The 16921-nt window shown below is 43.5% G+C and overlaps 1 protein-coding gene across 2 annotated transcripts in view; it reads right to left on the bottom strand.

The window, feature by feature from the left end:
- Nucleotides 1-6542, bottom strand: part of LOC143136124 (stonustoxin subunit beta-like) — a 93407-nt gene extending 86865 nt beyond the window's left edge. For both annotated transcript variants that reach the window (XR_012989269.1, XM_076296635.1), the window contains exons 1-3: nt 6265-6542; nt 5177-5344; nt 4037-4083 (exon numbers count right to left, since the gene is read on the bottom strand). Coding sequence is in view for 1 of the 2 variants with exons in the window: in XM_076296635.1 (XP_076152750.1) it covers nt 4037-4083; nt 5177-5344; nt 6265-6464 (415 nt within the window). In the remaining variant the exon portion in view is untranslated. The remainder of the gene's footprint in view (nt 1-4036; nt 4084-5176; nt 5345-6264) is intronic.
- Between the last annotated feature and the right edge of the window lie 10379 nt (nt 6543-16921).

The following is a 16921-nucleotide window of genomic DNA, read 5'->3' as shown; positions in this document are numbered from 1 at the left end:
ACCACTGCCCTACCAGCACACACACCCACACACCACTACCATACCAGCACACACACCACTACCCTACCAGCACACACACACACACACCACTACCATACCAGCACACACACCACTACCCTACCAGCACACACACACACACATACACACACACCACTACCCTACCAGCACACACACACACCACTACCCTACCAGCACACACGCACACACCACTACCCTACCAGCACACACACACACACACCACTACCATACCAGTACACACACCACTACCCTACCAGTACACACATACACACACACCACTACCCTACCAGTACACACATACACACACACCACTACCCTACCAGTACACACATACACACACACCACTACCCTACCAGCACACACATACACACACACCACTACCCTACCAGTACACACATACACACACACACACACCACTACCCTACCAGTACACACATACACACACACCACTACCCTACCAGTACACACATACACACACACCACTACCATACCAGTAAACACACACACACACACACACCACTACCCTACCAGCTTACACACACACCACTACGCTACCAACACACACACACACACACACACACACACACCACTACCCTACCAGCACAAACACACACACACACCACTACCCTACCAGCACACACACCACTGCCCTACCAGCACACACACACAAACCACTACCCTACCAGCACAAACACACACACCCATACACACCATTACCCTACCCACACACACACAAACCACTGCCGTACCAGCACACACACACTAGGGGTGTAACGGTTCATGTATTCGTATTGAACCGAAACGGTACGGGCGTCACGGTTCGGTGCATGAATTTACAGGGAGAATACACGGTATAAAAATACATAAAACTCGTGTGCGGATTAATTAATGTCATGCGCAATTACTGTTAAGTAGCGAGAGTTACGGGAGTTCTTTAGCGACACCTAACGCTAATCTGTAGCCTCGCCTTAGCTCTGAAGCTCTGACTGGCGCCTATGTTTTTTTTTGTCAGGTCGTCAGTCGAGTCCGTCAGTCATTAGCAGCACTAAGGTTAGACCCACAAGAGTTAGAGGATCCGCTGGTCTATTTAAGATCGCAAGTTTGAGAACTTCAGTTACAGTAACGTTAGTACAGGCGAAAGAGTGCATAAGATGAAACTGTGTGTCAGCGTTGTTCAGCAGTTATTGGGTATGTGAGTGGAATAAATGCTACACATATTCGAAGCCATCACCCAGATGGTGTAGGCTACCAATCACTGAAACGAGGGGGAAAAAACTTCCCCTGCGCTTCAGCAGCCTTTGGATACACATACAAATAGGGCCAAAACCTATGGCTTAAATTAAATGATTTCGTAATGACAGAAAGCTATGTAAATCGCATGGTAATTACCTTTATGTTGGGGTAACTTGTAACTTCTCACATGAGGAGCTGGTAGTGTTAAGTGCATAGACAGTAAAATAAAGTGACAACGCTAACCAGGCTAATAAACAAACCATGCTAGTACGGTGAGTTAACGTCAAAGGGCAAAGTCACGTGACGTATAGTTGTAGTCTGTTTATGAAATGAAAGGAGCAATTTCGTTTTTAAAAAAAAGGCAAAATAGTGTGATATTTTCACAGTTAGTAGGCTAGATTATTACTTTACACACAATGAAAAATATTGAGGCAAATTGTAGACCCTTCCATATACAACTAAACACAGATGTTGAAGGTCTTGCTTAAGTGGATTTTTAAAAATAATTTTTCTATGTAATTTGCACTTTCAGAAATAAGAGATGCTGTAGGCCTATTTTCAGTTTTATAGCTGATTGTCTTATTTTGTTTACAAGTTACAGATGGAGTCTGGGTACTTATTGTACTGTTTAGCCTATATCTTACACACTTCAGGCTGTTGCAGATAGCTCAGGGAAGAGACTGTATGACACTAGGTGGTACAGCCTGAGACATGCACAATAAAAAAAATGCTTTCTGCATTTTTGTTTTGCTTTTCCCTCCATTGTACCGAACTCGTACCGAACCGTGATGTCCGAACCGAGGTATGAACCGAACCGTGACTTCTGTGTACCGTTACACCCCTAACACACACCATTACCCTACCAGTACACACACACACACACTCATACATACCCTACCAGGACACACACACACACACACCAGTACACACACACACACACCACTACCCTACCATCACACACACACACACACACACACACCACTACCCTACCAGTACACACACACACACCACTACCCTACCTGCACACACACACACACACACCACTACTCTACCAGCGCACACACGCCACTACCCTACCCACACACACACCACTACCCTACCTGCACACACACACACACACACCACTACCCTACCTGCACACACACACACACACACACACCACTACCCTACCTGCACACACACACACAAATACACGCCACTACCCTACCCACACACAACTACCCTACCAGTAAACACACACATACACACACACACCACTACCCTACCAGTAAACACACACACCACTACCCTACCAGCACACACACACCACTACCCTACCAGCACACACACACACACACACACACACCACTACCCTACCAGCACACACACGCGCACACACACACACCACTACCATACCAGCACACACACACACACATACACGCCACTACCCTACCCACACAACTACCCTACCAGCACACACACACACACACACACCACTACCCCACCAGCACACACACACACACACACACCACTACCCTACCAGCACGAACACACACACACACCACTACCCTACCAGCACACACACAAACACACACACACACACACACACACACACCACTACCCTACAAGCACAAACACACACACCCATACACACCACTACCCTACCCAGACACACACAAACCACTGCCGTACCAGCACACACACACACACACACACCACTAACCTACCAGCACAAACACACACACACGCCACAGAGAGAGAACATGAGAACACACACACAGAACATGAAAACACACACACACACACACCAAAACAACACAAACACACACACACAGGCATCTGCAGACGAGAGGAGAGAACATGAGAACACACAAAGACACACACACACACATACAGAGATAGAACATGAGAACACACACACACATACACACACATATACAGAGAGAGAAACATGACAACACACACACACACACACATCTGCTAACATCACACACACACACTGAGACACAGACATAAACACACACACCCTCTCACACAGAAACAGAAACACACACACACACTTCTGTTCACATCACACACACACAAACCTGCTCACATCACACACACACACACACTTCTGCTCACATCACACACACATACACACATTTCTGGTCACATCACACACACACACATACACTTCTGCTTCTATCACACACACACTTCTACTCACATCACATCACATCACACACACTTCTCACACACACACTTCTGCTCCTATCACACACACACACACACACTTCTCACACACACACTTCTGCTCCTATCACACACACACACACTTCTGCTCCCATCACACATACACACACACACACTTCTACTCACATCACATCACACACTTCTCACATTAACACACACAAACACACATCTGCTCATATCACACACACACAGACACACACATTTCTGGTCACATCACACACACACAGACACACTAAACACACACACAAAATAGCTACACACAATGCTGTAACATACACACACACAAACACACACATTCACACAGGTTAGCAAACCTTGCTATCACACACACACACACTTCTGCTCACATCACACACACACTTCCGCTCACACAGAAACACACACATACTTCTGCTCACATCACACACACACACACTTTCAAGCACACCATACTATAACACCCACACAGAATATTTTGTGGCATGTCATGTTTTACAAAATACACACACACACACATCTACAAGACTCCCATACACACATTCAAGCTAAAACATGTGAATGATCACAAATACTAAATAAACAATTAACTTACATTTCAGCAAACGTGGTCGTGCTCTGTCTAAAGAAGCGTGGTCAGTTCTGTAAGAAAAACAAAATGTCACACATGGTCAGTTCTGAAAAACAAAATGTCACACACACGTACTATTTGACAGATCTCAATGCTGCTCTTTTACTGATTGTGCCACCTGTGAAATGTGATTTATTATCCCACAGAAACTAGCCTGCTGCCATACATGTTTTTCCTGATATAAAGTAATGAAGTAAATCTCTTTCCAGCTGTCTTTATCGCATACAAAGGCATCCAAGGTGACGCCTCAAGACCCCTCTAGTTCTCAGGAGACAATCATGAAGTAAAAAGCCCCGACACTGTCTGTCCTGTACTTATATTAGAGTTAGTGAGCAACCTGAGAACTCCCTCTGAATAACAAATGCACTTTCCAGCAGTGAAACTCCATTATTTAATGCATGATCAGGGACCACCAGCAACACCTTCACAGTCCACCTGTGGGCCACGGACCACTTGTTGAGAACCCTGAATTAATGATCGGGACTCTGGACAGCCACAAAAACGGCAACTAAAACAGACTAGTCCAACCGCAAGGACACAGGAGGGAGAGGAAAGGTACGTAGCTCTCTGTTTTGTTTGAACTTCAACAGAAGTGACATTACCCAGCATTGCTTAGAGTACCTTTAACTTGGCTAAATTTGATCTACTTCATAGGTGTCCTGATATACAGAATTAATAGCCTCTCTGTCAGACATTAAACTGTTCCCTGTCACAGCCTGGAATCTGAGAGGCATTCAAATTCAACAAACAGTGGTAAATGTTTGTGGCAAATATGCTTTCTCTGAACAGTAAGATTTAAAACAATTTGGTGTAAAGAGTCCATTTTAACAGTAACTCTGTCCAGCTCCACTGAGTGTTCAGAAATGTTTGCACAAAACTCAAGACAAACAGAAAGCAGAGGTTCCTAAACTTTCAGCTATGTTTGCAACACACCTCTAAACTATCTTTGAACGCATCTCTAAATATTTGCATTGGATTGTGGATGCAGCTATTATAATACACATTTGAAAATAGGCCAGTACACTCGGTATGAAGAAATAACTATGGTCTCCACAATGGAGACAATGTCTAATGTGCAACACTAGGGTTTCTTTCTGAACATACTTCAGTATCTCCAGTTTACAGACAGGATCCTCCAGTCTAGCAGATAACAGCTTCAGTCCTGATTCTCCAGGATAATTGTAGTTGAGATCCAGTTCTTTTAGATGAGAGGGAAAGGGGGTTGAAACCAGAAAAGCACAACCCTTCTCTGAGATGAGACAATCAGAGAGCCTGTGAGACAGACAGACAGACAGAGAGAGAGAGAGAGAGAGAGAGAGAGAGAGAGAATGTCCTTTTCATTGTTTTTACATGCATCAACTGGTGACATTGTGTTAATCTGAAGTTATTTGTTTATTTTACAACAGATAGGTCTGGCTAAAGTATTTCTTAATTTCTGACTGGACAAGAGACATTCCCTGAGTGGCGATATCTAAGGACATCCGCACTTGGACACTCCGCTTTTTGCTCTGAATTGTCCAGTGTGAGCATCACATTTGACAGCTATTGAGTGAGAAAATGGAGTAAGTAGAGTAGGGTGACTGTTTAATTCAGCATATGACATAATATGAACGTGTGGGCTCTGCAAAATCACTGTGTGCACAAGCACATATAGCCTCTCTCAACCTGAACTTGGCTCTCTCTCTCGGTCACGTTTGGCTCTACGTGGAGATTGGAACTACTGGAACTATTTTCCGGGCGGAGGTTGAATGAAAAAAAAAAATATAAATTAGTTAGAAACCGTTAGAAAACACAATTTGATGCCTTTTAACTCAACTAGTTAGAACTGTTGTATGAAAGCAATATGGCAGAGTGGCGTTGGTAGCAGATATAGCCATGGCTGTGATTACCTACAGCACAAGGCTGAATAAAAGCCATGGCATTATGTGCTACCAACGCCACTCTCACTTGTGCCATATTGCTTCATCATAAACTAATATGACAGATATTTAATCAGTTCAGACATTTTAAGCCTCACAAATAAGCTCAAAAGTAGAATGACACCTGGACAATGATATCAGGGTAGGATATTAATTGCTACCTTTTCATTTCACTGACCAGTTGATGTTCCATTGTTATGTTGTCATGGTTCTTCTAACTAATGAGGACATTTCAGACAGATACAAAGACTACAAAGAAATGTCTGCACCCACCTTAATGTTTGTATTTTGCAGTTGGAACTGGACAGTCCCTTAGAGAGAAGCTGAACTCCAAAATCCCCAAGGTCATTGTCACTCAAGTCCAGCTGTTGCAGGGAGTTTGGTGACTGTAGAACTGAAGCCACAATCTCACAAGACGTATCTGTGAGTTTACAATCAGCAAGCCTGCATAAGAACACAACAAAAGATAACATGAATAAATGGAAGATATACTGTTTACACAATGCCCTGATCAATAAAAATCAAGAACAGAACATCAGATCAGATCACTACTGTCCACCACTGTCATATCACTACTCTGGTCAGCAGCTGGTCAAAGAATTCACTTGCATTGATTTAATATAGATTGTCCCCACACGTTGTCTCTAACCCTCAAAGAGGTTAGTTGCTTAGGTGCTATTCAGGATATGAGCTCATGAATAGGCCTACACATTTATACATTTTAGAATTTAGAGAAGACTTGTTTAAAAAAAAAAATGGTATTTTAATATTATAGCCAGCACACATTCTTTCTTTTTATTAATACATTTTCTTACACAATGGAAACGAATATATCGTCCTTTTTAATTGGTTATGACATACTGTTGCAATACCTGTAAACCCCTCCCTCTCTGTTCTAGTTATCCTGTATCTCGTAGTCCACTCTGTCTTGAGAATCGGAGGTGTTTCAAATTCAGATAGCCTCTGTCCGTTATCCTGTGTCTCTGACTTCTGCTTAACATAGCAAAACTCGAAAGCTTGTCAGACCTCCCGTGCCTAGTGACGGGTTGCTAAGCCACGATTGGCTTGTGGCGGTTTTCGGGTGTGGCTTAGCGAAGGGTGAATTCTGGAGCGAGGACAACCAGGAGTTCCGATTGAGAGGTTGGGGCTCGAGCCGCAGCCGTTGGATCCCCACAGACTCAAACAACAAAGCGGGACGTTGGTCGTTGGGCACCAGACTTAAAAACAGCAGATCTAACGTTAATTAACGTTAGCTAGAAGCTACCCTCTGATACAATTCCTCAAAGCCTGGCGAGAATATTAAATAGTTTTCTTAAAAGTCTTAACAGCAAAGCGAGGCACAGCAGAATTAGTGACTACTTGCTGTGGTTTACTCTTGTTGAACTAACGTTAACGTTAACGATAACATAACCTTGCCTCCTTATGTGAAACATTGGACAACATTCACAGAGGCGAACCGTATACACTGCCATTAAAAACAATTATTAATTTGAAAAAAACATACACGTATTTACAAGTTACATCTATTACAAATGTAACTTTTCTCATCAATCTAAAATTAACAACACCAGATGACTAGAAACTAACGTTAGCCGCTAGCACGTTAACGTTTAGCTGTTAACTTAGCTTCTAGATCCAACGTCCTTTCCCCAGTTTTCCTGATAGCTCATAAGTATTGATTAGCCCAAGAATTTAAAAAGTACTGAAAGTAAAGGAAAACGAGTTCAGATGCCTACCTGGCGAGAAGGTTCACGAGTTTTTTTTAAGTCTTAGCTGCTAACGTTAACAGCCAAACTAAGCACAGCAGAGATGTTGACTACTCGTTGACTCCTGTTGAACTGACTTCAACGGCTGCGCTGCAGTATAATTATATATTCCAAGAGTGACGTGAGTGTAACGAACTGACTGGATATCTCGCGCTAGATGACATTACAATACATTTAGAATCTAGATAAGAAAAAGAGGAAAGGATTCATAGGAGAAAACAAATATATAAATAGTAATAATGTGTATGGATAATATATGATATATGTAACGGAGTAGAATAGTTGCTAGTTCAATTATTATTAAAAGTGATGCAACTATGCCATCTAGCAGTAAGACAGTGACCGGGGTTGCATTTATACCTAATGAATGTAGACTGGAGTTGGATAACATAAGTGGGTAAGTCGACTTGGGAGGTCTGGGATAAACCATGTTTTTTTTTTTAGACTTCCAAGTACATGTGTCTCATATTTTGTCATGCAATTTACTTATAATGATTTCAGTTAACTATTTTGAGTTCATGTCTTTGTCTTTTGTAAAGTTATGTTTTAGAGACTTGCAATGAAGCATGTTTTCATGTGAATTAGCATGCTAACGGTCACCTGTTTTACATGTTATACAGATGTCCCGAGATCTATGCTGTAACCCCATGATCCCACACTGTCATACCGATTGAGGTAATATTCTAGATAGATAGATAGATATTTTATTGATCCCCAGGGGAAATTCAAGGTCTCAGCAGCATACATACAACACAAACACATTCTTTGACAGCAGAAAGAGTAATTAAAGTATATAATATAAAAACACAACTAAGCAGTAAGGACAGTAGAAGATAAAGAATATGCTAAATATACTAAAATACAAATTATACTAACACTTAATACAATATATAAAAATATACTAAAATACAAATTACAAAAATACAAATTATACTAACACTTAATCTAAATCAATTCTAAAAACAGTATCCACATAGTGGTGATTAATCAATCAGAGGCGCTTGCAATGACTGAGGCAGGGACTGAGCCTGTGATTCTCTGTGCATAGTAAGGTATGGTAAGGTGCTCTAAGGTGCTCTGTGTGAATGAGTGTCATGGTGGTAGTGCAATGGTGATAGTGGTCATGGTGATAGTGCAAATGAGTAAGTCCAACAGTGCAACAATGCAGAAATAAAGTAAAGTAAAGTCTATATATCTATATATTTAACTATTTAAGAAAATGTATAAGAGTGGCCACAGTTCGGCTGTGGCATAGAGGGGGGGGGGGGGTTATGCATATGTGCTAATGTGCTAATATAGCACGCAAACAGTGAGGCATAAAGACAGTGGTACAAGTGGCTAGTGGACAGACAGTACCAAACATGGAGGGGGTGAAGAGGCAGACAGACTATGCAGAGAAGTCTATCTCTCCTCTTCCCTTAAGTGAGGCATTGAACAGTTCAATGGCCCTGGGGACAAATGACTTCCTCAGTCTGTCCGTTGTGCAAGGCAGTGAGCGAAGTCTCCAGCTGATTAGGCTCTTCTGCTTAACAATAGTGCTGTGGAGTGGGTGACACTCATTGTCCAAGATGATGATCAGTTTGTTCAGGGTCCTTTTGTCAGATAGTGAATTGATGCACTCCAGTTTAGCTCCCACTACAGAGCCAGCTTTACTTACCAGCCTGTCAATTCGCCCCGCATCCTTCTTCCTTGTGCTTCCTCCCCAACATACTACTGCATAGAAGAGGACGCTGGCAACAACAGACTGGTAGAACATCCTGAGGAGCTTACTGCACACATTGAAGAGTGTTTCTACTTATTTCAGTAAGGAAAATAAATCAAGAGCCTATGTTGAGTACAAATATGTCTTCTGAAGGCTTAAACAGAGCCCAGCCAAAAACTCCAATAAAATTTGTATCAACTTTGAGGGACAGCTATGACCATGCAGGATTATCCAGACCAAACGTGACGATTTTGCTACATACTATTCCTATTTATGTACCAGCATGCAAAATTTGAGCCTCCTACATGGTTTAGTTCTTGCGCTGTGGGCTTGTTAACTTTGACAAAAAAAAGAGGCCGAACAAAATTGACACCTCCCTCCTCCTGTAAAACTGGCTGTATCTTGGAAAGTATTGATCTTACATAAGAGTAATTTTACAGTGTGTCTCCTGGGTAACATAGGTACACCTGATAATTTTTTTTTAGAATTTTTTGAGACCTAAGTGCGTGGGCCCTGGTTGAACTGACGTGGAATGACCCCACGGTAAGTTTTGTTTAACAGTATTAATCTTAAATCTGGCCAGTTGCCACAATGACTAGCATGCTGTTGTCAAGTCTTGCATGGCGATACTTTAACGCTATCTATGTTGGTGTGAGACATGGCACCAAATATTTGATGTAGAAGCAAAACTGTAAAGTGTGTGCTAGGAACTTTGGTAGTCGCCAGAATAATTATCTCCATCAACTAAATGGCACTATTGAAAAATTATTCGCTTTAACTACTAACGTTAGGGCAGCCATGGTGGCCATCAAATCAACATGATTTGGCATTACAAACAGAAAACGTATGATGGAGTTCGGGGGCAGGTGACACTATGCTAGTTAGAGTGCATGAAAATGCACTCTACTGTTATCCGATTTATTCTTATACTATTTTATTATTCCGCTGACACTTTTTGTGCGTTTAGTGGCGCAAGCATGTTGGTGTCAGGTTATCATGCAAACAGTTTAATTTAGCCTAGTAGTGGTTCGAGACCCACATGGAGTTTATTTACTTTTATTTATTTGGTAGCATATTCATGGTCCCGCGCATGTAGCCTAGCCTACTACAGACAACCTGACACTTCCAACGCCGACACATCGTGTTGTAAAGCTTTATTAAACAACAAAGTGGAGCATCACAAACATTTCTATTTGAACTTGAGTTAAACAGACGAATCTGCAGCCAGGTACCGGAGGCTAAATCATCAGCTGAACACATCTGCAAAAGAAGGGGGCGGTTACGTTAACTCCAGAGGCAAAAGGCGTGTTCGACTTGAGGCAGATCTGTGCAGATCTGACTTGATGTGATGCATGCTGGGTTGAACACAATGCATACTGGGATGGACGCAATGCATACTAGTTAGAAATTCTGTCCGACTTCTGTCAGCCGGGGAGGGACTTACCACCGTGACACCATGTCACATGACCTTAAAATATCGCCTGCAGACAGATCTTGCAGTTGCCTTCCACGAGCTGCACGAGCTAAAACACGCCCTTATGACGTCAGTTCAAAGACTTGATAGGGCCATTTGTGAGAAATGTCCTCATGACGATTATGACTGGAGTCTTATCTTATTATGACAGGAGTCTTATTTCTTATGTTGGAATATGTGAAAATAAACAGAAATCGAAGGGATACCTTCTTATACGTGATTTCTGGAACAATGGTAGGCTAGCCTACTGAAAACGTTTGGATATTCTGTTATTTTCTGCTGTTGGCTAAATAGATAGACACACATATAGGGGAAACACTTGATATTGAATTCATGTGCTACAATGCAGGCCTGTTAACTGTATGACAACCGTGGTTTATTTAAACTACATCATAAGAATTTATTTTGTCAGTGTAATATCCTCTTTGCTATACAAGAATGGACGGACAGCTGAATAACCTTTAGGTTGGCTTTTACTGAACATTAGTAATTGCAGTACAATGAGCATAACCTTCACTGGCCTACTACCATGCTATACTACCCAGTGCTACCTATTACATGGTACTTACAACCCTATGCCGCCACCTAGTGACAGAACCGAGATAAACATTCCCAACTACTACATTCCTCCCCCCTTAAGTTTGATGCTTCTTCCAGTGAACCACATCACTAACATAATATCAATCTTGTGAAGTAAATAATTTCTAATACAACTTTCCTGAGCAGCTATAATCACCCCCCATGTCATAAACTCTTATTTACACATAATACTGAACTAAGAGTAAACTGATAGTTATAATATAGAATCATCATCAATATTGCACAATCACAATTTTTTTTTTTTTTACAATTCATTCAACACTCAAAATCCTTCAAATAACTTGGCTTGGCCACACTTCTTTGCGACCGTCGTGCTGGTGTGGCCAGTTGCTGTTGTGACTGTACTGGCATGCCGGGAGGTGGGCGGTCAGGCAGGGATGATCTTGAATTGTCGGGAGCCGGTTCTGTACAGTCCTGCGTGCTTCCCTCTAGAACACAGCTGTTTCCTGCAGGAATGGAATGCCCGGACACTGCAGCGGCCGCTGAGGTCCCCTGTCCCAGGGTTTCCATGATCTTTGGTTAAATCCAGTCCTTGTCCTCAGATCTGGCCAGTATCTGGTCAACATGTCTGCGCACCATGCTGCCATCTCCCAGCATGACCTTATAGGAGACAGGACCTGTGATTTTGGTTATGACCCCGGGAATCCACTTAGGTCCATGACTGAAGTTTTTTGTGATCACTGTGTCTCCCTCCTGGAAGCTCCTCTCTGAAAACTGCTTGTCATGATGTTTCTTCTGGATGCTTTGTTTTCGTTCGACCCTTTTTCGGCGGTCTGGATAAATTTGGTCTAGGGTTGATCTTAACCTCCTACCTTGTAATATTTCAGCAGGTGACAGGCCGGTGGTGGATTGTGGCGTGATGCGATAGCTAAACAGCACTCTTGACACTTTAGTGTTGAGGTTCCCGTCACCTGCCTTCTTCATCATTGACTTGAATGTCTGGACTGCGCGCTCCGCACAGCCATTTGATGAAGCATGATAGGGGGCAGAGGTGATGTGCTCGATGCCGTTTTTCTTCATGAATTCTTTAAATTCTGCACTCACGAAACATGAGCCATTATCGGACACAATTGTTTCTGGCAGTCCCTGATTGCTAAAGCTCTTCCGTAGACATTCAATAGTGATGGCTGAAGTCGAGGCTGTTAATGGGTAAGCATCCATCCATTTTGAATGTGCGTCCATTAGGATCAAAAACATGTGTCCCATAAAAGGCCCTGCATAATCAATGTGCAGCCTTTGCCACGGTTTGCTTGGCCACTCCCATGGGTGAAGGGGTGCCGGGGGTGGCGAGTTACGTTGTTCTTGGCATTTGACACATCTTTTTACTATAGCCTCAATGTCTGCATCTAACTTTGGCCACCAGAAGTAGCTTCGCCCCAAAGCTTTCATTCTTGTGATGCCAATGTGACCGTGATGTAGCTGCTGTAACAAGGCGTCCCGTCCTGGCGGTGGCACTACAGCACGCGAGCCCCAGAATACGCACCCATCATGCACACTTAACTCTGTTTTCCTAACAACATACGGCTGAACAGCTGGGTCTGGGTCATGTGGCGGCCAACCATGCTGGACGTACTCAGTCACTCTGGACAACACAGGGTCTCTGCTTGTCCATTTCCTCATTTCTGCTGCTGAGACGAGGGTCACATTCTCCATCATCAGCACTCGTTCCTCTTGTTCTCTCTTGGTGGACTGATGACGCAGAGGGAGTCGGCTCATAGCATCTGCGTTGCCATGGTGTTTCCCTGGCTTGTAGACAATCTCGTACTCATATGCTGTCAAGGTAACTGCCCAACGCTGAATATGAAGAGATGCCATTTGAGGCACTGGTTTCATCTCATTGAAAAGAGACAGTAATGGTTTGTGGTCAGTGCAAATTACAAATTTCCTTCCATATATATATTTATGAAAGCGTTGAATGCCAAACATCACCGCCAGACCTTCCTTGTCCAGTTGTGAGTAGTTTGATTCAGCCGACGTCAATGTCCGTGACATGAAGCTGATGGGTCTCTCCTGTCCATCTGGCCATCGATGTGACAACACTGCACCCACTCCGTACGGAGTCGCGTCGCAGGACAGGATCAGATCCATGTTGCTGTCATAGTGCACTAACACATCAGATGACTGCATGAGTCGCTTAGACTCCTCAAAAGCTCTCTCTTGTTCCGCCTCCCATTTCCATTTGGTTTCTTTTCGTAACAGTTCATGTAAGGGCGATAACAATGTTGACAGGTTTGGCAGGAACCTGCTGTAGTAGTTGAGCAGGCCTAAGTATGCTCTCAATTCCGTTAAATTTGTTGGTGCAGGTGCTTTCTGTATGGCACTGACCTTGTGTGGTAGAGGATGTAGTCCAGAGGCGTCCACCTTATGTCCTAGGAACTCTGCTTCCTGTTCCAAGAACGCACATTTGTTTTAGGCGAAGGCCCGCTTCCTGGAGCCAAGTCAACACCTGGTTCAGTGTTGTCAGGTGATCTTGGTCGCTCCGGCCCGTTAGCAAAATGTCGTCCAGATAAACAGCCACATTTTGAATGCCCGCCAGCAGATTCTCCATCATTCTCTGGAAAATTGCGGGGCTGGAGGAGACCCCAAATGGAAGACGATTCACCTGGAACAGACCTAAGTGCGTGTTTATAGTGACATATGGCTTGGATGCTTCATCAGGTGTCACCTGCTGATACGCATGGCTCATGTCCAGTTTACTGAACTTTTCCCCACCTGCCAGTTTCTCAAACAAGTCCTCCAATTTCGGAATTGGATACTGCTCAAGCTTCGACACCAGGTTGACAGTGACTTTGTAGTCTCCACAGATGCGCACCGAATTATCAGGCTTTAACACCGGCACAATCGGTGCTGCCCACTCCGAGAATTTCACTGGTTCAATAATTCCTTGTTTTGTGAGTCTCTCTAACTCCATCTCCACCTTTTTTCTCATGGCATAGGGGACTGGCCTAGGTTTATAGTATTTTGGAGCAACGCCTTTGTTGATATATATTTTTGCTGGTGGGCCTACCCAGGTTCCCAGTTCCTCCTTGAAAACGTCCTCATGTTGTCTTAGCACATTCTGTAATGTCAGTTGTGGCGGCTCTATTTTATTCACAAACACACAGTTCATTCCCAGCTCTTTGATCCATCCCCTGCCTAACAGGTTGGGCCCTGTGCCTGCTACGACCACTACTGGTATCTCTTTGGCTTTGTCTTTGTACTTTACGGTGACTTCCGTTGCTCCCGGTGTAGGTACTTTTTCACCTGTATATGTTTTCAGAGTCATAGAGCAATCCTGCAGTTCTTGTGTGCGCCCTGATGTCCATAACTTGCCATATTCAGTCTTTGACACAATTGTCACACTGCAGCCAGTATCCACTTCGAATTCAACAATGTTGTCATTTATGTTAAGCTGGGTGGTAATGGGGTCGTTTTTCATTATGTTGGACTTTGCAAAATGGTGAATAGTGAACACCTCTTCATTACTTGACACCTCCTCGGAAGATTCCCTTATGTGATGGGCAGACTGCTTTCTATCATTTCTAAAACTCTTTTGCTTGTGCTTCTCTCTCCCCTTAAGCTGCTGCTGGTCTAGCGACGAGGATCTGCACATTCTTTTCACATGTCCGATTTTACCACAACCATGGCACTTTTCATTAAGAAAGCGACAGTCTCTTGCCATATGCTCACCCCCACATCTATAACATGTTAACAAAGTTGTTTTTTCTTGGCCCTTAGTTGTTGCCTTCACCTTGTATACTGCCCCTTGCGATGCAGTTTTACTCACTGTACTGTCCAGCGCTTTCGGCCAAAGCTGCAGGTCCCGCACATCCTTATTTGCATTCTCCATGGCTTGCGCGATTTTCAAGGCTTTCTCGAACGTAAACTCAGGCTCTGCCAGCAATCTCCGCTGCATGCGATCATCTGCTATGCCCCAAACAAGCATGTCGCGTAGCATCTCCGTCAACTTATCTCCATAGTTGCAATGTTGAGCGAGCTCACGTAACACTGCCACATATTCCGTCACATTTTCATTTGCTGCTCTAGTCCTCGAATACAATTTAAATCGTTGAACAATCTCGCTGGGCTTCGGGTTATAATGTGACTGAAGCAGTGCCGTCAATTCGGCATATGGTTTAGCACCCGGTTTTACTGGGCTTAACAAGCTTCTTATCAAACTGTATGTAGGACTGCCTACAGAACTTAACAATATTGCCCGCTTCCTCCCTTCATCTGCAATCCCGTTTGCGATGAAAAAATGGTCCAATACTTCCACGTATTCCTCCCAAGTTTGGGCGTTATTGTCAAAAGCTGTGAGTGTTCCTACCATCATCATAGCCATCTCCACGTTTCGGTTAGCGCTAGCTTCTTCGTTGTCTGACATTAGCCGAGTCTCCGCGATTTTCACTCAGGTTGTTTGACTGTTGTTTTCAACTTCTTCTGAGCTCACCGTTTTCCTCGTCACCAAATGTAATATCCTCTTTGCTATACAAGAATGGACGGACAGCTGAATAACCTTTAGGTTGGCTTTTACTGAACATTAGTAATTGCAGTACAATGAGCATAACCTTCACTGGCCTACTACCACGCTATACTACCCAGTGCTACCTATTACATGGTACTTACAACCCTATGCCGCCACCTAGTGACAGAACCGAGATAAACATTCCCAACTACTACAGTCAGTCATCATGCTCATTTTAATGAGTAAGAATGAAAGTTCTGCTGTGTTTATTGCAAACAACATTCCGCGATATCTCCTGCGATGTCTCCCGCGAGTCACGTCAGGGAGACTGTAGCCTGTCTGTCCGGGATGAGCTGCCCTCTGTTGTAGCTCCTCCCGGCTAGCCTCTGAAGATCACGTTTACGTAGAAAGCCAGACCAAGTCAGACTCAGTCCAAGTCGAACACGCCTAAAGTAAACAGTCCAGCCAGTTAACATGAAAGCCAGTTACCGTATAACACCGGGACCCAGTAAGCCCATGACATTCTCTATTCCTGTATTGACAAGAAATAGAACACAAATGCATCGAGCTTATAGGGTAAACCAGTCCAATCTCCTACCCGTACCACATCAACCTCAGATTTCCCCCATGGATCATATTTCCCCAACATTTACAGCAAAACTAGTGTAGCAGGATTAATGGGTGGAGTCTCTTTGTAATTGGCTAGCCAATTGGTTTACCTGGTCACACTATTGATAGGTTGAGTTTGCTTAGGCAAACGCCTGGACTCTTGCCTTTGCCACTTCCCGTTACGCCTCCTCCTGCCTGATTGCCGGTAAGAGATATGTTTGCTCTCTCTCTCTCTTGCTCTCGCTGTGTTGTTTGGTTTATCCAGTGTTCATTTCTCATATTGGCTATCAATGACCCCACAGCACCGTCAGTCTTTGCCTCACTCCTCCTGCGAA

The sequence above is a fragment of the Alosa pseudoharengus genome, unplaced genomic scaffold (assembly GCF_046254945.1).
Source record: "Alosa pseudoharengus isolate Yale_2024_CS ecotype anadromous, Long Island Sound unplaced genomic scaffold, YU_APseudo_1.1 YU_APseudo_1.1_scf_1, whole genome shotgun sequence".
In the NCBI taxonomy this organism is placed as follows: domain Eukaryota; kingdom Metazoa; phylum Chordata; class Actinopteri; order Clupeiformes; family Clupeidae; genus Alosa; species Alosa pseudoharengus.
The sequence above is the reverse complement of the archived record's forward strand: the minus strand, read 5'-3'. Positions and strand labels throughout refer to the sequence as shown.